Raw genomic sequence first — 26,958 nt, forward strand, 5'->3', positions numbered from 1 at the left:
CTTCAAACCAAGCTGCTTACCTATTGCAGATTCAGTCTTCCCAGCCTGGTGCAGGTCTACAATTTTGTTTCTGGTGTCCTTTGACAGCTCTTTGGTCTTGGCCATAGTGGAGTTTGGAGTGTGACTGTTTGAGGTTGTGGACAGGTGTCTTTTATACTGATAACAAGTTCAAACAGGTGCCATTAATACAGGTAACGAGTGGAGGACAGAGGAGCATCTTAAAGAAGAAGTTACAGGTCTGTGAGAGCCAGAAATCTTGCTTGTTTGTAGGTGACCAAATACTTATTTTCCACCATAATTTGCAAATAAATTCATTAAAAATCCTACAATGTGATTTTCTGGATTTTTTTTCCTCAATTTGTCTGTCATAGTTGACGTGTACCTATGATGAAAATTACAGGCCTCTCTCATCTTTTTAAGTGGGAGAACTTGCACAATTGGTGGCTGACTAAATACTTTTTTCCCCCACTGTATACACTGCAAAAAATAAATAAAGGGAACACTAAAATAACACATCCTAGATCTGAATGAATGAAATAATCTTATTAAATACTTTTTTCTTTACATAGTTGAATGTGCTGACAACAAAATCACACAAAAATTATCAATGGAAATCAAATTTATCAACCCATGGAGGTCTGGATTTGGAGTCACCCTCAAAATTAAAGTGGAAAACCACACTACAGGCTGATCCAACTTTGATGTAATGTCCTTAAAACAAGTCAAAATTAGGCTCAGTAGTGTGTGTGGCCTCCACGTGCCTGTATGACCTCCCTACAACGCCTGGGCATGCTCCTGATGAGGTGGCGGATGGTCTCCTGAGGGATCTCCTCCCAGACCTGGACTAAAGCATCCGCCAACTCCTGGACAGTCTGTGGTGCAACGTGGCGTTGGTGGATGGAGCGAGACATGATGTCCCAGATGTGCTCAATTGGATTCAGGTCTGGGGAACGGGCGGGCCAGTCCATAGCATCAATGCCTTCCTCTTGCAGGAACTGCTGACACACTCCAGCCACATGAGGTCTAACATTGTCTTGCATTAGGAGGAACCCAGGGCCAACCGCACCAGCATATGGTCTCACAAAGGGTCTGAGGATCTCATCTCGGTACCTAATGGCAGTCAGGCTACCTCAGGCAAACACATGGAGGGCTGTGCGGCCCCCCAAAGAAATGCCACCCCACACCATGACTGACCCACCGCCAAACCAGTCATGCTGGAGGATGTTGCAGGCAGCAGAACGTTCTCCACGGTGTCTCCAGACTCTGTCACGTCTGTCACGTGCTCAGTGTGAACCTGCTTTCATCTGTGAAGAGCACAGGGCGCCAGTGGCGAATTTGCCAATCTTGGTGTTCTCTGGCAAATGCCAAACCTCCTGCATCTGTTACAATACCATGGTGCTGGCCTATGGAGCTGTGAGGGGAACGGCACCTCCGTACCTTCAGGCTCTGATCAGTCCCTACACCCAAACGAGGGCATTGCGTTCATCCACCTCTGGCCTGCTGGCTCCCCTTCCTCTGCGGAAGCATAGTTCCCGCTCAGCCCAGTCAAAACTGTTCGCTGCTCTGGCACCCCAATGGTGGAACAAGCTCCCTCACGACGCCAGGACAGCGGAGTCACTCACCACCTTCCGGAGACATTTGAAACCCCACCTCTTTAAGGAATACCTGGGATAGGATAAAGTAATCCTTCTACCCCCCCAAAAAATAAAAAAATAATAATAATTGTAAAGTGGTTATCCCACTGGCTATAGGGTGAATGCACCAATTTGTAAGTCGCTCTGGATAAGAGCGTCTGCTAAATGACGTAAATGTAAATGTAAATGTGTTGGGCTGTAAGCACAATCCCCACCTGTGGACGTCGGGCCCTCATACCACCCTCATGGAGTCTGTTTCTGACCGTTTGAGCAGACACATGCACATTTGTGGCCTGCTGGAGGTCATTTTGCAGGGCTCTGGCAGTGCTCCTCCTGCTCCTCCTTGCACAAAGGCGGAGGTAGCAGTCCTGCTGCTGGGTTGTTGCCCTCCTACGGCCTCCTCCACGTCTCCTGATGTACTGGCCTGTCTCCTGGTAGCGCCTCCATGCTCTGGACACTACGCTGACAGACACCTTCTTGCCACAGCTCGCATTGATGTGCCATCCTGGCAGAGCTGCACTACCTGAGCCACTTGTGTGGGTTGTAGACTCTGTCTCATGCTACCACTAGAGTGAAAGCACCGCCAGCATTCAAAAGTGACCAAAACATCAGCCAGGAAGCATAGGAACTGAGAAGTGGTCTGTGGTCACCACCTGCAAAACCAGTCCTTTATTGGAGGTGTCTTGCTAATTGCCTATAATTTCCACCTGTTGTCTATTCCATCTGCACAACAGCATGTGAAATATATTGTCAATCAGTGTTGCTTCCTAAGTGGACAGTTTGATTTCACAGAAGTGTGATTGACTTGGAGTTACATTGTGTTGTTTAAGTGTTCCCTTAATTTTTTTGAGCAGTGTATGTATATATATATATATATATATAGATATAGATATTCAATGTCTGCTTATTTTTTTTACCCATCTGCCAATAGATGCCCTTCTTTGCAAGGCATTGGAAAACTTCCCTGGTCTTTGTGGTTGAATATGTGTTTGAAATTCACTTACAGATAATTGTATGTGTGGAGTACAGAGATGAGGCAGTCATTCAAAGATCATGTTAAACACTATTATTGCACACAGAGTGAGTCCATGCAGCTTATTATGTGACTTATTAATCAAATGTTTATTCCTGAACTTATTTAGGCTTGCCATAACAAAGGGGTTGAATACTTATTGACTCAAGACATTTCAGCTTTTCATTTTGTGTTAAAATACAATGTTTTAAACATAATTCCACTTTGACACTATGGGGTATTGTGTGTAGGCCAGTGACACAACATCTAAATTTAATCCATTTTAAATTCAGGCTGTAACACAACAACATGTGATGTGAATACTTTCTGAAGGCACTGTATATAAACAAACTGTGTCTACCACTACATTATCTCAGACCCAAAGACAAAACAAGACATTACTTCATCACTTGACCATGTAGGGAAATTCATAAATCAACAAATGCAGGGAAGAATGCATATTTTTCTCCGCCCACAGCACTTAAAGTTTATAACCCCCTTTGCAGGTATTAAACATCACCATGGATATCCAAGCAGAGCCTGTAAAGTGGGCGAATGAGGTTTCATTTTCTGTGGATAAATAGCAGGCCTTGTAAACTATCCTATCCAAACTGTAGCAGCACTTTCATTAACCTGCAGGGAGAGAGTGGAGGGAGAATGGAGGCGGCCATATTGGTCTAACAAGCTTGACGGTACCTCAGAGATTAGCTTGACCAGAGGCCAAATGGAAAGAAAACTCTGCCCACTTGCAGAAGTGCAAATGGGTTGAGTGAAACCAGAATGACTCTAAAAAGAAGACAGTTTGCTGAAAGATCTTCAAAGTTGAGAGAAGTGGATGCGAGATTGATTCAGTCCTTTGGGGGGCATCCTAGCCATTGAGAAGAGTGGTTCCCTATATATACCCATATAGGCCTCAATGAACTGGAGACGGTGATGTACTGTATGTTATGTCATGATGGGGGAGTAGCTGTGTCTGTGTCAGAGCTGAGGACGCTTATCTATTCACAGAAGACACACTGCTGACGTATGCCTGGGTGGTTCAGCTGTCTAAGTCGCTGCTTCTCGATTGCATGTATTCACGGTGTACTACCGTTCCGAGCATGGGTTCGAATCCGATCCACTGCTCTAGCGCTTTCTCTCCTCCTATCTACTGTCTCTCTATCCTGTACAAAGAAACAAAATAGATGCTATAATTTCCTTCTGGTTCTATGATACATCTCAATAGTCTGAAATTGCTTCCTGTTGTCTCCTCTCCTACTGATCTGAAAACACAGGCTAGGTGACAGAAATATAGACGCCTATACCAGGAATGTGCTTTCACCTGTCTAGTTATGGAGGAAATGTGACAAGGGGAGGAAGCCACTTTAGACTATTGAGATGCACCTCAAGCCAATTAGCAAAGGGAGCCACTCACCACTCTCTGCTTGGATCTGGGCTTGAGGAGGAGCCACTCGATGTCCAGTGTGGGGGCGTCGCCGGGCCAGAACTGGTGGTGACAGGGCAGTGTGGCATTGTCACCGACAACCCTCTTCATCTCCGTCTGGGCGCACGCCGTCAACACACCCAGCAGAACTGTGGGGGCAGAGAGGAAAAGGAGCTTAGAGACGCTTTACGTGCACACACAGAGACACACGCCAGACCTGGACTTAAAAATGTGTATTTTATTATTTATTATTTTCTGTGTACTTGAGTATTTTCAAATAAAGTGTCCGAAATCAACTACTTCTGTTGGAAGTATATGAAAGTATTTTTCAAATAATTTCATATAAATAGCTTACTATTTGAAAATAATTATTTCCAAATACTCCTAGGACCTGGGTTCAAATCCATAGGAGTATTTATTTGTATTTGAAAATACTCTGTGTATTTCCAAATACATTCCAACAACTACCTGTATTTTTTTATAAAAAATATCTGAATACTTACTTACTGTAATTTAAATAATTTAAATAGTATTTGAACCCAGGTCTGGCACACACACACACACACGCACACACACGCACACACACACACAAAGTAATTGAATCTATTGGGGATAATAGTGAGCCTCGTACACACAGCATGTGGAGAGAAGGTTAGCTTTGTTGTGCTTTGATACAGTGTAACTAACTAGTTATCGAACCCGCTTAACTCAACAATAGCATTATCCCACTGAACTAAAGTCCAGAAATTAGCTGCGGTGCTGCTCACACGCGTCTTCAAGTCTCAGACAGGTTATTCCTCAAACAAGGATACTCTCAAACATGGTTACTCCACACACAATCATAGATGGGCCAACCACCTGAAAGAAAAGCATATTCCACAAAAGGTGATCAATGTTATTTTCAATGCCCTCTGCTTTATGACATCTACCTCAACCCTACAGCACGTCTCCATACAGCTGAAGTGTAAATGTCTCCATTGACATACATTGCTAAACCTTTTGCAGCCTGTTTACAAGGCAGTCATTCCAATGAGAGACAAATGGCCGACACAACACACCGGGGGCCTTGGTCTGGATTAACTGCACAATGCCAGGTGGTGGAAAGGGGCATGGATAGGATGGCATTAGACTGTCATTAGACTGGTGTCAGGGGGGATTTACACTGAGATCAGTCTCATCACAATGGATGGAGGAAAAAAAAGAGGAAGAGGAAAGAACAACAAATGTCCCTGAGTTTCTGCTGAGTTTCTGCTGAGTTTCTGTTGAGTTTCTGTTGAGTTTCTTCTGAGATTCTGTTGAGTTTCTGCTGAGTTCCTGTTGAGTTCTGCTGAGTTTCTGCTGAGTTTCTGCTGAGTTTCTGTTGAGTTTCTGTCTGCGCCTCAAATGGCACCCTATTCCCTATATAGTGTCATAGAGCTCTGGTCAAAAGTAGTGCACTATGTAGGGAATAGGGTGCCATTTCGGACTCAAACTCTATCCCAATTGATTGCAGATGAGGCAACTCAGTTAATCTCAAAGAGACAGGCGAGACCACTAAAATGTGTCTGTTAACAGACAATAATATTGTCTGTTATACATTACAAGTCCAAAGTTTGTCTGAAGATGCCCTAGGGGGAGTTGTGCTCCAGTCAATTCCCTCCACTCCAGTCATATTATAGGAGAGCATGGGAGCTAGTGGGACACATCGGGGGAGACGAGGACGGTGACGGGGGGGACAGCCCTATTTGGTAAAAGACCAAGTCCATATTATAGCAAGAACAGCTCAAATAAGCAAAGAGAAACAACAGTCCATCATTACTTTAAGACATGAAGGTCAGTCCATACAGAACATTTCAAGAACTTTGAATGTTTCCTCAAGTGCAGTCGCAAAAACCATCAAGTGCTTTGATGAAACTGGCTCTCATGAGGACCACCACAGGAATGGAAGACCCAGAGTTACCTCTGCTGGGACTATCATCTGTTTTTCAACAGGACAATGACCCAACACACCTCCAGGCTGTGTAAGGGCTATTTTACCAAGAAGGAGAGTGATGGAGTGCTGCATCAGATGACCTGGCCTCTACAATCCCCCGACCTCAACCAAATTGAGATGGTTTGGGATGAGTCGGACCACAGAGTTAAGGAAAAGCAGCCAACAAGTGCTCAGTATATGTGGGAACTCCTTCAAGACTGTTGGAAAAGCATTCCAGGTGAAGCTGGTTGAGAGAATGCCAAGAGTGTGCAAAGCTGTCATCAAGGCAAAGGGTGGTTATTTGAAGAATCTCAAATATAAAATATATTTTGATTTGTTTAACACTTTTTTGGTTACTACATGATTCCATATGTTATTTCATAGTTTTGATGTCTTCACTATTATTATACAATGTAGAAAATAGTAAAAATAAAGAAAAACCCTTGAATGAGTAGGTGTTCTAAAACTTGTATATATATTTTTTTTAAATCTAAAAGTATACTTTTATATAGCCTATGAACATGTGACATTTTATATTCCACCAACAAGTGCCAACTGCTCTTTCAGACTGTATTATTGTGTCAGATTATGATTATGTCAGTGCTGCATTCTGCTGTTGTCTTTCATTTTGTTGTATTTGTCCTATTACGTTCCTATGTCCCCCCAAACACATTCTGAACATTTTGAGTGTCTTTGTCTTATCCTTTGGAATTGAATAAAGAACATTATTCAGTGTAAAGTCAGATATTATATATCAACCATTTACAGTGCCGGGTAGAGACGTTTTTTTGACAAAAGTCCATTAATTTCATGCTTGTGTAAGTATAATTGCAGTCCTATTGAATAAGATACTATCGACATGCAGGCCTAATTGTCTAGCACAGCTCAAGCATTTGCTTTATTGATACACATTTTGTGAATTCATGTTTTCTGATTCATGTCCATAAATCCAGCCAGTCTCAGTATGCATACTTATAAATACTCCCACCACTTCTGAATCACTCTCACATATCCTCACATATCCACATGGCTGACAAGTCAGGAGCCCTCTACGACACTAGCATAAAAGCTAATTAGAGAGTGCTAACCGATTAGCCCACCCCATCTTCCCCCCATTCATGATACATGATGGCGGTAATTAAGATATGTAATTAGAAGGAGCTGGAGTAAGGACGACAGGCTAGTTGCTAACGATTACTCAATATGGGCCTAATTAGATTACATTGAGTGGCACTCAGAAGCTCAGGGGTGACAATCAGGTGAGAAAGTGACCTCTTTGTGAAGGTAATGGGTTGCTCACAAGCCACTGAAAGACATGCTAAGTTTAGGCTAGGCCTCTGTACTCAATAAAGACCTTAATCTTTATTGCCTTTCGTGAACTAACACTCAGACTTTACTTTTTACTACTAGCACTGATTTTGCTGATGGCTACTTGATTGAGGTACTTACTATGACAGATACTGTATGTGGTTGTCGTACCTTAAAATGAATGCACTAACTGTAAGTCAGTCGCTATGGATAAGAGCATCTGCTAAATTACTATATATATTTTTTTTTATGTAGTAGCTAACATGCTAACTGGCCTGCTTTGAGAAAATGGCGCAAAGTCAATATCCAATAGAAGTCATTTCTCCAGCCGACCTGGCAACAGCCACTTCCTGAATATAATAAAAAAATAGCTGTCGCTAAAAGTATTGGGTCTCCACTCCCCACTCGTTCCTGTTTTAGCACTGTGTTTCACGTAGTCATTGATATTTGCACTTTCCAATGCCGTGTTAGGAGTTGGTAGGGGAGGACCTGAGAGCTCAGTAGGGACTCAGGAAGTCTCGCTCTCTCTCGGTCTCTCTCTATATGCTTAATTGATTTGTGGAGAAGAGGCCAGTGTTGACTGTGGTTCATACATAATACTAATGTTTGTGGGTTGTGGCAGAAGCAATGCCGGTTTTAAGCAAACAGACATGTGAGTTTATATTGTTTGTTGGAACTGTTCTATGTCAACCACATCTCTTTCACAATGTCAGTATATTCATTGTGGCTTCACTTTCATATGAGTGAATACAATGGTTGATGGCTATTGATAGCTCACTTATTTCAAATTCTGAAATAAGTGAATAACTGTTATTCTGAAATAACTGTCATGAACAGATTATTTAATGATTGAAGGAAATACACAATCCCATTACACTCATATAACATTCTCTAAACATTCTTAGAATTTTTCCTGGCATGAGTGCCATTCAGATACATGGTCACTCTATCATTGGGTGAAAGTGACATAACAGAGCAGGTTAAGCCGGTTTTGTCATAGAAGACATGCAAACCGGAAAGAGAAAAATAGACGGAGAGCGAGAGAGGATCCAAGAGGATATATTATCTTACCAGAGGCTTACCTGCAGCAGCACAGTATATAGATGCTGACAGTGTAAAGGATCAAATGACCACAGGGCTATGGATAAAAGCCTAAGCATTCAATTGTTTGCCCTCCTTTTTCAGTCAGTTCTCATTTGGACTGTGATCAACCGTATGGCCTATGATGTTCTGGCCTGAGCTGTTAGTATTGTAGGACAGTTTGGGTGAGAATAGTACAAAACAATTATTCAAAATAGGAGTGTGTCTAAGTGTGTGTGTGCGTGCATGCAAATGTGTGTGTGTATGTATGTACAGTGGGGAGAACAAGTATTTGATACACTGCCGATTTTGCAGGTTTTCCTACTTACAAAGCATGTAGAGGTCTGTAATTTTTATCATAGGTACACTTCAACTGTGAGAGACGGAATCTAAAACAAAAATCCAGAAAATCACATTGTATGATTTTTAAGTAATTAATTTGCATTTTATTGCATGACATAAGTATTTGATCACCTACCAACCAGTAAGAATTCCGGCTCTCACAGACCTGTTCGTTTTTCTTTAAGAAGCCCTCCTGTTCTCCACTCATTACCTGTATTAACTGCACCTGTTTGAACTCGTTACCTGTATAAAAGACACCTGTCCACACACTCAATCAAACAGACTCCAACCTCTCCACAATGGCCAAGACCAGAGAGCTGTGTAAGGACATCAGGGATACAATTGTAGACCTGCACAAGGCTGGGATGGGCTACAGGACAATAGGCAAGCAGCTTGGTGAGAAGGCAACAACTGTTGGCGCAATTATTAGAAAATGGAAGAAGTTCAAGATGACGGTCAATCACCCTCGGTCTGGGGCTCCATGCAAGATCTCACCTCGTGGGGCATCAATGATCATGAGGAAGGTGAGGGATCAGCCCAGAACTACACGGCAGGACCTGGTCAATGACCTGAAGAGAGCTGGGACCACAGTCTCAAAGAAAACCATTAGTAACACACTACGCCGTCATGGATTAAAATCCTGCAGCACACGCAAGGTCCCCCTGCTCAAACCAGCGCCCGTCTGAAGTTTGCCAATGACCATCTGGATGATCCAGAGGTGGAATGGGAGAAGGTCATGTGGTCTGATGAGACAAAAATTGAGCTTTTTGGTCTAAACTCCACTCGCCGTGTTTGGAGGAAGAAGAAGGATGAGTACAACCCCAAGAACACCATCACAACCGTGAAGGATGGAGGTGGAAACATCATTCTTTGGGGATGCTTTTCTGCAAAGGGGACAGGACGACTGCACCATATTGAGGGGAGGATGGATGGGGCCATGTATCGCGAGATCTTGGCCAACAACCTCCTTCCCTCAGTAAGAGCATTGAAGATGGGTCGTGGCTGGGTCTTCCAGCATGACAACGACCCGAAACACACAGCCAGTGCAACTAAGGAGTGGCTCCGTAAGAAGCATCTCAAGGTCCTGGAGTGGCCTAGCCAGTCTCCAGACCTGAACCCAATAGAAAATCTTTGGAGGGAGCTGAAAGTCCGTATTGCCCAGCGACAGCCCCGAAACCTGAAGGAGAAGGTCTGTATGAAGGAGTGGGCCAAAATCCCTGCTGCAGTGTGTGCAAACCTGGTCAAGACCTACAGGAAACGTATGATCTCTGTAATTGCAAACAAAGGTTTCTGTACCAAATATTAAGTTCTGCTTTTCTGATGTATCAAATACTAATGCAAATTAATTACTTAAAAATCATACAATGTGATTTTCTGGATTTTTGTTTTAGATTCCGTCTCTCACAGTTGAAGTGTACCTATGATAAAAATTACAGACCTCTACATGCTTTGTAAGTAGGAAAACCTGCAAAATCGGCAGTGTATCAAATACTTGTTCTCCCCACTGTATGTATATGTGCTTGTGTGTGTTCATGGGATTATTAACACAAAAGGACCCAAGCTGCTTGGCTGAGTGAGAGCTCAAAGCAGCAGCAGCGAGAGAGAGATAGAGGAGAGAGAAAGAGAGAACCTGGGTCCTCTGAAGATGCCCTAGGGGGAGTCGTGCTCCAGTAAATTCCCTCCTCTCCAGTCTAATAATAGGAGAGCATGGGAGCTAGTGGGACACATCGGGCCCCATACCTTTCAAACTGTCCAAAGTCACGCTGCCTGTCTGACTAGCCTGCCTACCTTGGCCGCTCCCGAGTCGGCACATCGCCTGTGCTCCCTGGCTCTATCACTGAGAAATGCTCAGATCTGAAGGAAAAAACTCAGCAACTTCAAATAGACTAAAAGAGAAGGGGGCTAACTTCTGCCTGTGAGCTCAGTTTGAATTATTTCTGTTCGTCCTATCGTTTGGGGTGAAGTATCCCAGAATGCATCAGTGGGCCCAAAACATGAGGGTTGAGTGTCGTCTGACTGCTGACTAACCGACTGTGTTAGCCGCACGTTGATATTTCTCCCATCCTTAAATTCAACACAGTTGACGCAGCTCCATGTGTATACTTACCACAGGAGGTTTGTGGCACCTTAATTGGGGAGGATGGGCTTGTGGTAATGGCTGGAGCAGAATAAGTGGAATAGTATCAAATACATCAAACACATGGTTTCCATTTGATTCCATTCGCTCTGTTCCGGCCATTATTATGAGTCGTCCTCCCCTCAGCAGCCTCCTGTGATCCTTACAGTACTGGTCTCAGGGAATGACAATGAATAACATAGGAGGCGAGTGTGTCGCTTTGTGTTAGTAGTGAGTCTGCATGCAAATGCAATGGCATGTGCCGTATCTGCATAGTGAAACACACAGCCTGTGACAGCGGCTATATCAATCACACACACACACCCCATGTGTAAGGGAGTTCACAGAGCTTCTAGGCTCTGTGAAATACAACGCTCATTACACTTTAGGGGTTTGGTTTTACATACGGTATGAATGACTAGCGCCTATAGTCATGGTTCAGGGCCAGCCCATGTGGACAGCCTTGGCAAATTGAGAGCACTGCTACCTGCAGGTGCGACACCTTATATCTTCGCCCCGCTTGACAGACCAGCCTGCTGATAAAAAAGATTGAGGGTCGGTGTTGCATTACGCCAAGTACCCTTCGCCAGGGCAATATATAGTTCTTTAGCCACCAGCCAGAGTTCAAGCCATTTGGAGTTTCCGTCTGCGAGGTGACAGGTGTAATACTCACCTCCGCCACTAGGTGTGCAGTGCCTACTGTATAACTTCAGGCCCGTTTGTAACACTTTTTAGGGGGAAGTTAGGAGCGTGACGAATAAGAAATGAACGACTTTAAACATTGAAAAATGAGCACATAATGTGGCAAAGCACTTTAGCGTGTCACATAAAATTACGGCACGTCAAGCATGATGACCTTTTTCCTGCGGTTTCATTTTTTGCAGACAATCTACATTTTTGATTGTGCCACCAACTCTAAGTGAATAGGCCTGAAGGCGAGATGGATTGGAGGGAAGGGGGGAAGTAGCATCTGGGTGACTCCCATTTTGTGCACAACATCCACAAACACCTCACAACATCACACACTCATCTGCTGGAGTTTTGTAAAAATTCACATCAACGCAAGGAGAGGTGAAACGAACTGACCAAATAAAGTGATATATACAAAACACAACATCTGACGGTTTCAGACTTTGTACATTTCCTACCTTTTTTCCCTCCAAAAAAATCACGCCCGTGGTTGCTCCTTCCGTAACCTCATTAATCTGTGAGGGGGTAAATCATTTTACGGGCTCCTGCAATTACTCAGCTGTCTCGATCCTGTATGCAGAGTGCTAGCCCTCCACTGCATCTGGCCTGCTGGGGAGAGGTTAGGAGTATTTCCTATCCAGTGACTTCAGGCAGCACTTTGAAGGTGGGGACGCTTTCCCACAATCCTTTGCTTCTACTGCTGACAACGCCAGTTTCACTTTATACATCTCCTCCATCCCCCAAAAAAGTATTATTAGATGCCACCTCTTGGTTTGGAAAAAGGGGAATGGTACAGTACTCTCTCATATGGCCAAAAATCCAGGGCCTGTGTTCACAAAGAGTAGAAGTGCTGATCTAGGATCAGTTTTGTATTTTAAATTATATTTAATAATAGGGGGGTGGGGGCTACATCAGCACTCCTACTCTTAGACGCTTTGTGAATACATTGAAGTACTGTATCTCAGGACCCTGTCCATTCTGGCTGTGGTGTATTAATGTGCAGGTGTTAGCACCAGGCTGCTTTTGGCGTAGCTCACTCACAACACACACACACACACACACACACACACACACACACACACACATGACACACGACACACGACACACACTGACTCGAGGAAAAGATAGAGAGAAAACCAGAAAACCAGTCGAAATGAAGCCACCTGACAAGTGGCAACCTTGAAATCCATCTTCAAAGGTAACTGAGATGGGTTCCGTGATATGATGGAGTGACGCTAAGCCTCCCACTGGTCTCCCACAAAAGCAAGAAATCTGCATAACCAATTAGATTATGGTAATTAGTGCCCTCATAAACATCACCGGCGGGACATTCCAACAACACTTGATAACTGCGTCCTCATCCCAAATTGCACACTATTCCCTATATAGTGCACTACTTTTGACCAGGCCCCATAGGGAAGGCCGATTCGGCTCTGGTCAAAGGTAGTGCACTATTGTAGGGTATAGGGAGCAATTTGGGATGCACATGAATCTTATCTGTCTTCTGCATCTGTGGGGATTCTACCTGAATAGGGGGGATTTAAACCAAAGTCTTGGACGGTGGCCAAATCTGAACTCCTTCCTTATTAAAGTTAGCTACTTGTCTGAGTGTTGTCCTCAGTAAACACTTCAGGGTGGATCTCATTGAAATGCAGGCCTTTTAGCAAATGCTGAAACTCTGATAAATTGGTTCATTCGCTTCCAAAGAAAGATTCCACTGTGTTAATATCTTCCCTAAACAGATGCAGGGTGGGTTGGTGGACTTGAAAATACTTCAGGTAGGCTTACACACAGCTGTGTGTACAATAGGATAGAGACACTATCTTGGCCACTGAAGCACCTTCTGTTCATAATAGTAAACAACTTCAAAGACTTGGACCATTTCCTTCACTTTTACTGGTTTCATAGCTTTGCGAATTTTGGGTTGAAACACCACACGCCGGTCTCTGTTGTGTAGAGACCAGTGTTAAAAGCGTCACCAAATGTCAAGCTGCCTGCTCCACTGCAGATAAAGCCTTGCAGCTGCACAGGGACAGTGACTACAGTACATACACCACACCATGAGCCTCACAAACAATCCTGTCCAGTTTAGTGAAGGAGAGGAAGAAGGAGAAAGGAGGGGGAGACACACATACGCACACACAGTCTTGTACAACTAACCTTATGGGGACACAAAATTCATTCTCATTCAAAATCCTATTTTCCCTAACCCTAAACCTAACCCTAACTCTAACCCTAACCTTAACTCCAAAACCTAACGTTAAACCTAACCCTAGCTCCTAACCCTAACCCTAGCTCCTAACTCTAACTCTAAACTTATTTCTAATCCTAACGCTAATTCTAACCTTAACCCTAAACCCCCTAGAAATAGCATTTGACCTTAAGGGGAGTAACAAAATGTACCCAGTTTGTCCAGTTTTTGTTTGTTTACTATTCTTGTGGGGACTTCTGGTCTTCAAGTATAGTTAAACATGTCCACACACACACACGTTAAGGACAAGAGTGCTCCTATTCCCTCCATGTATGCCACCCAAAAAAGGAGGCCACAATTAACACTAGCAAAAAGTTTACATTTTAATTACTCTGACATTTTTAAAGTCATGTTCCCCTACGTTCTTGACTTTTCCTAAATAAGTCTATATGACACACTGTCATTGTTAGAATCTTAATATCATGAACAGAATGTGTTATAAGCAGTTTTAAGAGGACATGTAAAAAAAAAAAAAGGTCCTTCCCTCATTCACCTGCAGTCATTCACCACGCAGCTGATGGCCCATCGAAACTACCGCTAAACTATATTGAATCTAATTTTACACATATAATAATAGAGTTAGCCGAAAGACAAGATTCAATTCTCAATAGTCTGATGGGTGACAATATTATCAATTGTCAAATTGTATATGAAGAGATGGGTGCAGCTTGGAATTCACAAATGCCAAAAAGTCACTTTTTCAAATCCTCCTACAGTCACACACAGGTAGGATGTTTTGATTTCTATATTGTATCAGAAAGAGCAGAATCTGCAGTTTCTAAAACACATACCTTTGTCAAAATTGAAGAGGTGAGCTTTATTAAAAAAAACAAAAAAACAAGAATAATCGCTGTTCCATGAGCTCCACACGTGAGCATGCGGCAGCATATAGCTCAGACTACTAAGCAAATACTTTTTGTATTCTAATGTTACCTTCATAAACACAACCACATTTTAAAAAATCAGTTAGCATATATGAAATGTATTTATTAGACTGTTAGAATGTCATTGGTCATTGGCTCGAAGGGAGGTCCCTCAAGCTTTTCTAGAATAAAATCGGGGGGGGGGGGTTTAGAAAGAGAAATATAGAAAAAAGAGAATGAAGAGAGACTTATATAGAGAAGAAACAGAGGGTAGAGACAGGGAACAGTGACTGTCAGAGAGAATCCCCAGAGAAACCTGTGACGCTCTTCAGAGGCTGCTTAGATCGCTGGTCCTTGAAGTACACACACACACACACACTCTCTCTCTCTCTCTGTGTGTGTGTGTGTAAGTGAACATTGTTAGTGAAAATTGCCTCCAGAAAAATAGACGGCATCGTCTAACTGTCACGTCTCCTCCCATTGTTCCCCTCCGGCGCTCTGATTCGCCGGTCTACTGAGCCACCGGTCTGAACGCACAACCTCGGCAACACAGGAATGGAAACCCAACACACCCTAATCACCTCCAGCGCACCTGCACCTCATCATCTCATCACCACCACTATATAGCCCTGGACTGTTCAGTCATTGTTGTGTGTAATTGTTAGCGTCGTGTCGTTTACTCGCTCCTTGTTATTCTCTTTCTCATTGTTAAGTAAACCTTTACCTTGTTGATTCCTGCGTCTGCGTCCTGCCTCTTCGTATCCTCAGTACCGACCAGCACCAGCAGCAGCTTGCCTAGTTGAACGCCGCCATGCAGGAAGTGCTCCAAACTCTGCATAATCTGCCCAGCGCTCCGGTTCCACCTCAGGGAGAGGCGAGTGCACCCAGTCCACCTGTTCCCGTGCTATCACCAACTTCTGAGGGACCTCTCGCCCTACCGGAGCGCTATGACTGTAAAACTACTAAATGTAGCGGCTTCCTGCTACAGGTTTCACTTTATCTGGCGCATCAGCCTGGGGCATATCCATCTGACCAAGCCAGGATAGCTCCATACTCCAACTTCCTTGCCCGGGTTCAGGGCGGTGTTTGATCATCCCACGGAGGGAAAGGACGGGGGTGAGCGTCTCCTCTAGCTACAACAGGGGGAGGGGCCCGCGTCCGAGTATGCTCTGAGCTTTCGCACAGTGGCGGCATCTTCCGGCTGGAATGAGTATGCTCTGCGCACAGCCTTCAGGACAGGCTTATGGGAGGACATCAAGACGGAACTCGCATGTCGGGACAACGAGATGGACCTTGATACCCTCATCGCCACGTCCATCCGTCTTGACAACATGTTGAGAGACAGACGGCGTTCCCAACACCTCCCCGAGCCTCAACGCTCACACCATCTGAGCTATGGAAGCCGCCCTGCCTCCGAGTACTCACCCATGGAGGTGGGCAGCACCCCCTTCACCACCACGGACCACAGATCTCCTGGCGGCTCCCAATCTAGGCGGTATGACTCCCGTCGCCGCTCCGTGAGTGTTATGTCATCTCCTATCACAAAACCATTGTTTTTAGTTCCTGTAACAGTGACTGGTTATTCCTTCTCTTCCATTTCCACCGCAATAATAGATTCCGGATCAGCGGGGAACCTTATAGATAGGGAGCTTGCCTCTGAATGGGGGTTGCCCACCGTGCCACTGCCTTCTCCGCGAAATGTCACCTCGCTTGACAATAAACCACTTGGATCAGGCACCATTACGCACGTCACTCTCACCATCACCATTCCCACACTACCGGAGCACCACGAGGAGCTATTATTCCACATTCGTCACGTCACCCCTTCAATGGATCGTCTTGGGATTGGCCTGGCTCAGACTACACAACCCCACCATCAATTGGATCACCAAGAGGATCACAGCCTGGTCCACCTCATGCTGGAAGACCTGCCTGCTGGTGGTTTGTTGTTCCACGTCAGTGGAGAGTCCGGAGTCCGCCCTCCAGCCCAATATTCCACGTGAGTACGCAGATCTCTCCGATGTCTTCTCTTCATCAAAGGCTAAGTGTTTCCCTCCTCACAGGCCCTGGGACTGCGCCATTGACCTGCTGGAGGGACAACACTTCCCGAAGAGTTGCATTTACTCCCTTTCTATGGCGGAGACTGAGGCCATGGAGAAGTATGTGGCGGAGACCCTGAAACAGGGGTTCATCAGACGCTCTACCACTCCTGCCTCCGCCAGCTTCTTCTTCGTGGCTAAAAAAGATGGAGGACTGAGGCAGTGCATTGACTACAGGGGGCTGAACGCAGTCACGACCAAGTATCGGTACCCCCTTCCTCTGGTTCCGTCGGCCATCGAGCAGCTATGAGGGGCCCGGTACTTTACCAAGTTGGACCTGAGGAGTGCCTACAACCTGATCCAAATCTGGGAAGGAAACGAGTGGAAGACGGCATTCAGCACTACCTCAGGCCACTATGAATACTACTCGCCAACGCACCTTCTGTGTTCCAGTCCTTCATCATTGACATGTTCCGAGACATGCTGAGTAGACAGGTGGTGGTGTACATCTACAATATCCTGATCTACTCTGCTACGTTCGAGGAGCACGTAAGGGACGTCAGAGCTGTCCTACTCCACCTCCGGGAACACAGCCTGTTGGTGAAGGGGAGAAATGCGAATTCCACCAACAGGCCATCTCCTTCCTGGGATACAGGATCAGTCCTCAGGGGGTGTTCATGGAAAGAGAGAAGACGGACGCTGTCAGGTCATGGCCAGTCCCCACCACCACCAAGGGCCTACAGAGCTTCCTGGGCTTCGCCAATTTCTACCAGTGTTTCATCAGGTCCTTCAGCTCCATAGCTGCCCCGCTCACCTCTCTCCTTAAGGGTGGGCCTCAGAAGCTGGCATGGAACCCTGAGGCTGACGCTGTCTTCAACAGGCTGAAGGAGAGGTTCACCACAGCGCCCATCCTAAAACACCCAGATCCATCTTGTCCTTTCATCCTGGAGGTGGACGCATCTGAGGAGGGCGTGGGTGCGGTCCTCTCCCAGTGGCAAGGTAAGCCAGAGAAAATGTATCCCTGTGCCTTTTTCTCTAAAAAGCTTACCCCCGCAGAGAAGAACTATGGAGTTGGAGACAGGGAGCTGTTGGCGGTGGTCCTCGCTCTGGAGGAATGGAGACACTGGCTGGAGGGCGCAGTCCATCCATTCCGGATCTTACTGACCACCGGAATTTGGAGCACATACGGGCAGCGAAACGGATGAACTCTCGTCAAGCCAGGCGGGCCCAATTTCTTACTCGCTTTCAGTTCATTCTGTCCTACCGCCCAGGATCCCAGAATGTGAAAGCCGACGCACTCTCCAGGATGCACCATACCAGAGAAAGGAAGGATCTGGGGGGTCCTATCCTGCCCCTGTCTCTCATTGTTGCACCTGTCGTTTTGGATGTGTACGAAGACATCTGCCTGGCGGCTCAGGAGGACCCAGCGCCTGCCAACGCCCTTCCGGGGCGCGTGTATGTACCCACCAGTGTCCGTGATCTGGGCGCACACCACCCTTACGGCAGGGCACTCTGGTATTACGCGCACCCTTCATTCTCTATCACAAAAATACTGGTGGCCCACCTTGGCTAATGATGTCTCTCGCTATAACAACTCCTGTTCCATATGTGCCCAAACGAAGACACCTCGGATTGCCCCAGCAGGCAAACTAGTTCCTCTACCAGTGCCTCAGCGACCTAGGTCACACCTATCCATAAACTTTGTCACCGACCTCCCACGTTCTGTCAGCTTCACCACAGATATGGTGGTTGTAGATCGGTTCTCAAAATCATGCCGTTTTTGCCACTGACTGGTCTTCCTTCTGCTCTCCAGGTCGCTGAGGTCCTGTTCCAACAGGTCTTCCGGCACTATGGACTTCCGGAGGACATCACCTCCCGAGTGTGGAAGGCTTTCCTGGAGAAGATCGGGGCCACGGCCAGCCTCACTTCCGGGTATAGGCCTCAGTCAAATGGGCAGGTGGAGCGCATGAACCAGGAGCTGGGGAGGTTTCTTCGTTGCCACTGTCAGGACCGGCAGGGTGAGTGGGCGAGGTTTCTTCCCTGGGCAGAATATGCCCAGAACTCCCTTGTTCACTCCTCCATGGGGCTCACTCCCTTCCAATGCGTCCTGGGGTACCAGCCGGCCCTGGCCCCTTGGACACCCAGCCAGACCGATGCGCCTGCTGTCAACGAGTGGTTCCGCAGGGCCGGACAGGTCTGGGACGCCGCCCATGTCCGTCTCCAGAGGGCCATTCGTTGGCAGAAGGACCAAGCTGACCCCCACCGCAGTGAGGCTCCCGTTTTCCAGCCTGGTGATCGTGTCTGGCTGTCCACTCGAAACCTCCCTCTCCGCCTGCCCTGCTAGAAACTGAGCCCCCGGTTTGTGGGGCCGTTTAAGGTCCTCCAGCGGATTAATGAGGTGTCTTACCAGCTGCTCCTTCCCCTCACTACCGTGTCTCACCTCCTTTTAATGTGTCTCTCCTCTGGCTGGTGGTTCCTGGTCCTCTGGCGGATGCCGTCCCCCAGGGTACACCCCCTCCGCCCCTGGACATTGACGGGAGTCCGGCGTATGCTGTGAGGGACCTGCTGGACTCCAGGTTCATTGGGGGATGGCTCCGTTACCTGGTGGAGTGGGAGGGGTATGGCCCTGAGGAGAGGAGCTGGGTTCCGGCTGGGGACCCCAACCTAATTCGGGACTTCCACCGTCGCCGCCCTGACCGGCCCGCTCCTCATCCTCAGGGTCGTCCTCATGGCTGGCGACGTCCAGCGTCTTGTCATTTACTCGCTCCTTGTTATTCTCTTTCTCATTGTTAAGTAAACCTTTACCCTGTTGATTCCTGCGTCTGCGTCCTGCCTCTTCGTATTCTCAGTACTCGTCACACTAACAGCCTCCCCGATGAAAAATTATCCTTTCTTTCCATCATTATCCTCCTCAGTCTAAATAATGATATTCTGTCTCTGTCCTCTTTCATAGCATCAACTTGCTCCTGGTGATATGATATGAACAGCTTCGCTGTTGTCTTTTGGTTTGATATGAAAAGGAAATATTCATCATAGACACTTCATACTGTGTGGATATGCTCTCAGTCCTGACACACTGACTCCCCTCTACCTTTCCCACACCCTGTTCTACACCCCGGAGGTCTGATCTAGGATCAGGTCCCCAGCATAGTCATTATGATTTAAAAAAGGCAAACTGATCCTAGATCAGCACTCCTACTATGAGACGCTTTATGAATATGGGCCCATGAACATGGAACCCTACTCACAACATCAAACCGCTGGGGCGGTAAACATCTCACTACATCCCTCTGTAGCTATTCTACTGCAACTGGTAGGTAATTGAGGAGCAAAGCACTGCAAAGAATGACATCCTGTTTGAAATGGTGAGTTTGTCGCAAAACCGCAAAGTCATATACATGGCTTGATGTGCTTTGATCCAGACGCTTAGGCCACGTACACACTCAAGTTGCAGATGCTAAGCTACAGGACTGTTTTGCTAGCACAGACTGGAACATGTTCCGGGATTCTTCAGACAGCATTGAGGAGTACACCACATCAGTCACTGGCTTCATCAATAAGTGCATCGATGATGTCGTCCCCACAGTGACCGTACGTACATACCCCAACCAGAAGCCATGGATTACAGGAAACATCCGCACTGAGCTAAAGGGTAGAGCTGCCGCTTTCAAGGAACGGGACTCTAACCCGGACGCTTATAAGAAATCCCGCTATGACCTCCGACGAACCATCAAACAGGCAAAGAGTCAATACAGGTCTAAGATTGAATCATACTACACTGGCTCTGACGCTCGTCGGATGTGGCAGGGCTTGAAAACTATTACAGACTACAAAGGGAAGCACAGCCGCGAGCTGCCCAGTGACACAAGCCTACCAGACGAAGCTAAACCACTTCTATGCTCGCTTCGAGGCAAGCAACACTGAAGCATGCATGAGAGCACCAGCTGTTCCGGACGACTATGTGATCACGCTCTCCGTAGCCGATGTGAGTAAGACTTTTAAGCAGGTCAACATTCACAAGGCCGCAGGGCCAGACGGATTACCAGGACGTGTACTCCGAGCATGTGCTGACCAACTGGCAAGTGTCTTCACTGACATTTTCAACATGTCCCTGACTGAGTCTGTAATACCAACATGTTTCAAGCAGACCACCATAGTCCCCGTGCCCAAGAACTCTAAGATAACCTGCCTAAATGACTACCGACCCGTGGCACTGACGTCTGTAGCCATGAAGTGCTTTGAAAGACTGGTCATGGCTCACATCAACAGCATAATCCCAGAAACCCTAGACTCACTCCAATTTGCATACCGCCCCAACAGATCCACAGATGATGCAATCTCTATCGCACTCCACACTGCCCTTTCCCACCTGGACAAGAGGAACACCTACGTGAGAATGCTATTCATTGACTACAGCTCAGCATTCAACACCATAGTGCCCTCAAAGCTCATCACTAAGCTAAGGATCCTGGGACTAAACACCTCCCTCTGCAACTGGATCCTGGACTTCCTGACGGGCCGCCCCCCAGGTGGTAAGGGTAGGTAACAACACATCTGCCACACTGATCCTCAACACGGGGGCCCCCTCAGGGGTGCGTGCTCAGTCCCCTCCTGTACTCTCTGTTCACCCATGACTGCATGGCCAGGCACGACTCCAACACCATCATTAAGTTTGCCGACGACACAACAGTGGTAGGCCTGATCACCGACAACGATGAGACAGCCTATAGGGAGGAGGTCAGAGATCTGGCCGTGTGGTGCCAGGACAACAACCTCTCCCTCAACGTGACCAAGACAAAGGAGATGATTGTGGACTACAGGAAAAAAAGAGGACTGAGCACGCCCCCATTCTCATCGACGGGGCTGTAGTGGAACAGGTTGAGAGCTTCAAGTTCCTTGGTGTCCACATCACCAACGAACTATCATGGTCCAAACACACCAAGACAGTCGTGAAGAGGGCACGACAAAGCCTATTCCCCCTCAGGAGACTAAAAAGATTTGGCATGGGTCCTCAGATCCTCAAAAAATTCTACAGCTGCACCATCGAGAGCATCCTGACTGGTTGCATCACCGCCTGGTATGGCAACTGCTTGGCCTCTGACCGCAAGGCACTACAGAGGGTAGTGCGTACGGCCCAGTACATCACAGGGGCAAAGCTCCCTGCCATCCAGGACCTCTATACCAGGCGGTGTCAGAGGAAGGCCCTCAAAATTGTCAAAGACTCCAGTCACCCTAGTCATAGACTGTTCTCTCTGCTACCGCACGGCAAGCGGTACCGGAGTGCCAAGTCTAGGTCCAAAAGACTTCTCAACAGCTTCTACCCCCAAGCCATAAGACTCCTGAACAGCTAATCATGGCTACCCAGACTATTTGCACTGCCCCCCCACCCCCATACTTTTTACGCTGCTGCTACTCTGTTAAGTATTTATGCATAGTCACTTTAACTCTACCCACATGTACATATTACCTCAACTACCTCAACTAGCCGGTGCCCCCGCACATTGACTATGCAACGGTACCCCCCTGTATATATAGCCTCCCTACTGTCACTTTATTCTATTGTATATATAGCCTCCCTACTGTCACTTTATTTTTACTTCTGCTCTTTTTTTCTCAACACTTTTTTGTTGTTGTTTTATTCTTACTTTTTTTGTTTAAAATAAATGCACTGTTGGTTAAGGGCTGTAAGTAAGCATTTCACTGTAATGTCTGCACCTGTTGTATTCGGCGCATGTGACCAATAAAATTTGATTTGATTTGATTTGATTTGATCTGATGTACAACGCATTTGACACAACAAAAGTTATTACACAAGAATGTTGTGGAGTTTCCCCACAATGGTTGTGTAAACATTTTGTGTACAGATAAACTCTGTACACAAAAGAAATCTGAGGTTTCACAAGCTCTGTGTCAAATGAGTTGTACACCAGTTGTACAACCTGAGTGTGTACGGGGCCTTAGACTATTTGCTATAAAAGTAAGATTAGGGCAACAAAAAAATTGCTCATCAACTGCAATACCACTTTCATATTTATTTTGCTGACTAAGCATCTGCCTCCTTGAGCACTTAGAAGTTTCCAGAGGTATAACACAGTGCTCGACTCATCCTTTGTAACTATGAGTTATTGTGACTGTTAAATCATCCCCCAAATGTTCCAATAAAGGAGAATTCCACCCTCTACCACCTATCATTCCTTTAGTGTCACTGTGAGCTTGACGTCAACTGGCACTTTTACTGTCTCTTTATATATGGCCCTATCACCATCAACAGCTGCTGCCTTAAGGATGCACTGCTGTTGCTGAATCGGAGAATTGACCTTTTTAGATCAATACTTAATACAGATTTTTGTGCTGCCAAGTCCTTTTTGCTGCAATTTGCAACTTTTGTGCCCATTAGGTGAAAAATATAGCTGACTGGCGGTGTACAAGTGCGTGTGCATAATGGGCATATGCACTGTGTGTGTGTGGGAGGGGGGTATGGGTGTATGCATGCTTGCGTGTGTGTGCGTCTGTGTGTAATTCTGTTTGTGTGCATCTCAGTTTATGTGTGAGAGGAATTCCAAAAAGGCATCTTTGTCTTCCACAGATCAATTCTCTATCCCAGTTGATTTGCTTGACACTAAAACTTAGATTATCATCATGACCCATCCAAGTTGGTTTGGCTATCATTAGCTGTAATGTAATAGCCTGGAGGTTTGACTGAGCGCCATAGACATTCTTTTAACACTTACGGAGGCCATAAAAACATGACTAAGGCTTCTTCCCAAATGGCACCCTATTCCCTACATAGTGCATTACTTTGATGAGCCCTGGTCAAAGGTAGGGCACTATATAGGGAATAGGGTACCATTTGGGACTCGACCTAAACACCCCACACAGTAAAACAGTACTAATTGGAGGTGCAGGCAGCCGCTCTGGACTGTACCAGCGGCCAACCATAAACTACCACCAGTACATCGTAAAAACAGCTACAGTTTGGGTTAATTAGCTCATCCTGTTAACTGCATGTAAGCATAACAACACTGTAGCTAGAGGAAAGGAGGGAAACTCTCTTGTTTTGTCATTATTCCATAGACATTTCCTTGATTCCTCATCCTCCTTCTCAAATCACAGTGGAGGAGAAGATCTGAGGTTCCTCCACTTGGATTTTCTCCTCCAATGAGCTTTGAGAAGGTCAAGGACTCAAGTACGCAAGGAATCAAGGATAGACCTTTGACATTCAGCCACTGCACCATGTTTGGAGCAATGGTGGCCCCTATAGAGATTTATTACATTTAATTCCTTGTCAGTTGGCCACAGGATGTTAGAGTGAGGGCATCATGTGGTATGAAAAGCAAGACAGCTAAATGTCAGACATTCCTGGAGTTAATTGAAAACAGGTAGCATACCTTCCTCGTTTATTAGCGCTCATTGTAGAGTGAAACACTAGCTAGCCACACTGCTACATGAGAACACATCAATGAGACACTACTTCATTCACAACAAGTGGTCTCTGGGTCCTGAAAAGGAGTAAAGGTAATATGATGTACAGTGAGGGAGAAAAGTATTTAATCCCCTGCTGATTTTGTACATTTGCCCACTGACAAAGACATGATCAGTCTATACTTTTAATGGTAGGTTTATTTGAACAGTGAGAGACAGAATAACAACAAACAAATCCAGAAAAACGCATGTCAAAAATGTTATAAATTGATTTGCATTTTAATTAGGGAATAAGTATTTGACCCCTCTGCAAAACATGCTTAGTACTTGGTGGAAAAACCCTTGTTGGCAATCACAGAGGTCAGACGTTTCTTGTAGTTGGCCACCAGGTTTGCACACATCTCAGGAGGGATTTTGTCCCACTCCTCTTTACAGATCTTCTCCAAGTCATTAAGGTTTCGAGCCTGACGTTTGGCAACTCGAACCTTCAGCTCCCTCCACAGATTTTCTATGGGATTAAGGTCTGGAGACTGGCTAGGCCACTCCAGGACCTTAAAGTGCTTCTTCTTGAGCCACTCCTTTGTTGCCTTGGCCGTGTGTTTTGGGTCATTGTCATGCTGGAATACCCATCCACGACCCATGTTCAATGCCCTGGCTGAGGGAAGGAGGTTCTCACCCAAGATTTGATGGTACATGGCCCCGTCCATCGTCCCTTTGATGCGGTGAAATTGTCCTGTCCCCTTAGCAGAAAAACACCCCCAAAGCATAATGTTTCCACCTCCATGTTTGACGGTGGGGATGGTGTTCTTGGGGTCATAGGCAGCATTCCTCCTACTCCAAACATGGCAGGTTGAGTTGATGCCAAAGGGCTCGATTTTGGTCTCATCTGACCACAACACTTTCACCCAGTTCTCCTCTGAATCATTCAGATGTTCATTGGCAAACTTCAGACGGGCCTGTATATGTGCTTTCTTGAGCAGGGGGACGTTGCGGGCGCTGCAGGATTTCAGTCCTTCACGGCGTAGTGTGTTACCAATTGTTTCCTTGGTGACTATGTTCCCAGCTGCCTTGAGATCATTGACAAGATCCTCCCGTGTAGTTCTGGGCTGATTCCTCACCGTTCTCATGATCATTGCAACTCCATGAGGTGAGATCTTGCATGGAGCCCCAGGCCGAGGGAGATTGACAGTTATTTTGTGTTTCTTCCATTTGCGAATAATCGCACCAACTGTTGTCACCTTCTCACCAAGCTGCTTGGCGATGGTCTTGTAGCCCATTCCAGCCTTGTGTAGGTCTACAATCTTGTCCCTGACATCCTTGGAGAGCTCGTTGGTCTTGGTAATGGTGGAGAGTTTGGAATCTGATTAATTGATTGCTTCTGTGGACAGGTGTCTTTTATACAGGTAACAAACTGAGATTAGGAGCACTCCCTTTAAGAGTGTGCTCCTAATCTCAGCTCGTTACCTGTATAAAAGACACTTGGGAGCCAGAAATCTTTCTGATTGAGAGGGGGTCAAATACTTATTTCCCTCATTAAAATGCAAATCAATTTATAACATTTTTGACATGTGTTTTTCTGGATTTTGTGGTTGTTATTCTGTCTCTCACTGTTCAAATAAACCTACCATTAAAATTATAGACTGATAATTTCTTTGTCAGTGGGCAAACGTACAAAATCAGCTGGGGATCAAATACGTTTTTCCCTCACTGTATATGAAACAGGAAGTGCCAGATCCATCCATGTTCCATACCGTTCCATGCTTTCTGTAAACTGGCTCATGGGGTAATAACGGCGCATTTCGTATTACTGGTTTTAACAGTGGGTGGTTTCTTAATAACGAAGGGTTTGTTTTCAGTAAAACCAAGTGATTGAAACAAGGCAACAAGAATACACTAAATATCAATGAAATATCAATGGAATTATGTGTAAATGAGAGAATGGATAGAAGTCACCATCCAAAGCTTTGCATATCATTCTCCTCTACTCTGTGGGTTAGCAGATGGAGAGAAAACCCAATGGGCTGAGTCTGGTCCTGAAAGAGAGACAGAGGGACAGGAAGAGGAGCCTGTGGCTACAGGGCTAGTTGGGTTGGATTGATAACACTGTCCAATGCTCTTCTCCAGTACCACACTGACTGAGGCTTCCAGATGGTGGATGGAACTGAACTGGAGGATGCCAATGTTGGATGGTGTCAGTAGAGATGGTGTCAGCAGAGATGCATGGCCATTTCAATTCAGTCAATTCAGGAAGTAAACTGAAGTTCTAATCTAAACTATTTCATTTTGACCTTCTAAATTGACTGAATTGAAATTGAATTCCCCTCAACCCTACACAAAGCAGTTTAACAGTAGTCACCCATTGTGTAGTAACAGCCCTGCAGCCATTTGCAGGAGCTAGCCGGACACAGTTGTGTGTCTCTCTAAAGGCATAGATTTTTCATACATGCTTAGAAAAAATGGTGCTATCAATATATATATATACACATGTATATATTTTTTTGTTAAGTATAGAACCTAAAAAGGTTAATCGGCTGTCCCCATAGGAGAACCCTTTGAAAAACAATTTTTGGTTCCAGGTAGAACCCTCTTTGGTTCCATGTAGAACCTTTTCCACAGAGGGTTTTATATGGAACTCAAAAGGGTTATCCTATGGGGACAGCCGAATAACCATTTTGGAGTGTAGGAATCAGTACTTTGGTTATAACGTAATTCCCCATGCCTTTCTCAACCATGGCCTAACCTTGGAGATCTGCACTCATTAGTCATAATGTCTGTAGAGACATATTATCTGCAGGCTAATGTTTACAGAGTGATATGAAACTAAACC

The 26,958-nt window shown here is 45.7% G+C and overlaps 1 protein-coding gene across 1 annotated transcript in view; it reads right to left on the reverse strand.

Annotated features, from left to right (window-relative positions):
* Nucleotides 1-26,958, reverse strand: part of LOC121579252 (CXADR-like membrane protein) — a 128,261-nt gene that overhangs the window by 32,043 nt on the left and 69,260 nt on the right. Inside the window, exon 2 of the mRNA XM_041893691.1 lies at nucleotides 4,061-4,218. Coding sequence (XP_041749625.1) covers nucleotides 4,061-4,218 — 158 coding nt within the window. The remainder of the gene's footprint in view (nucleotides 1-4,060; nucleotides 4,219-26,958) is intronic.

Source organism: Coregonus clupeaformis, chromosome 13 (genome assembly GCF_020615455.1).
Source record: "Coregonus clupeaformis isolate EN_2021a chromosome 13, ASM2061545v1, whole genome shotgun sequence".
Classification (NCBI taxonomy): Eukaryota; Metazoa; Chordata; class Actinopteri; order Salmoniformes; family Salmonidae; genus Coregonus; species Coregonus clupeaformis.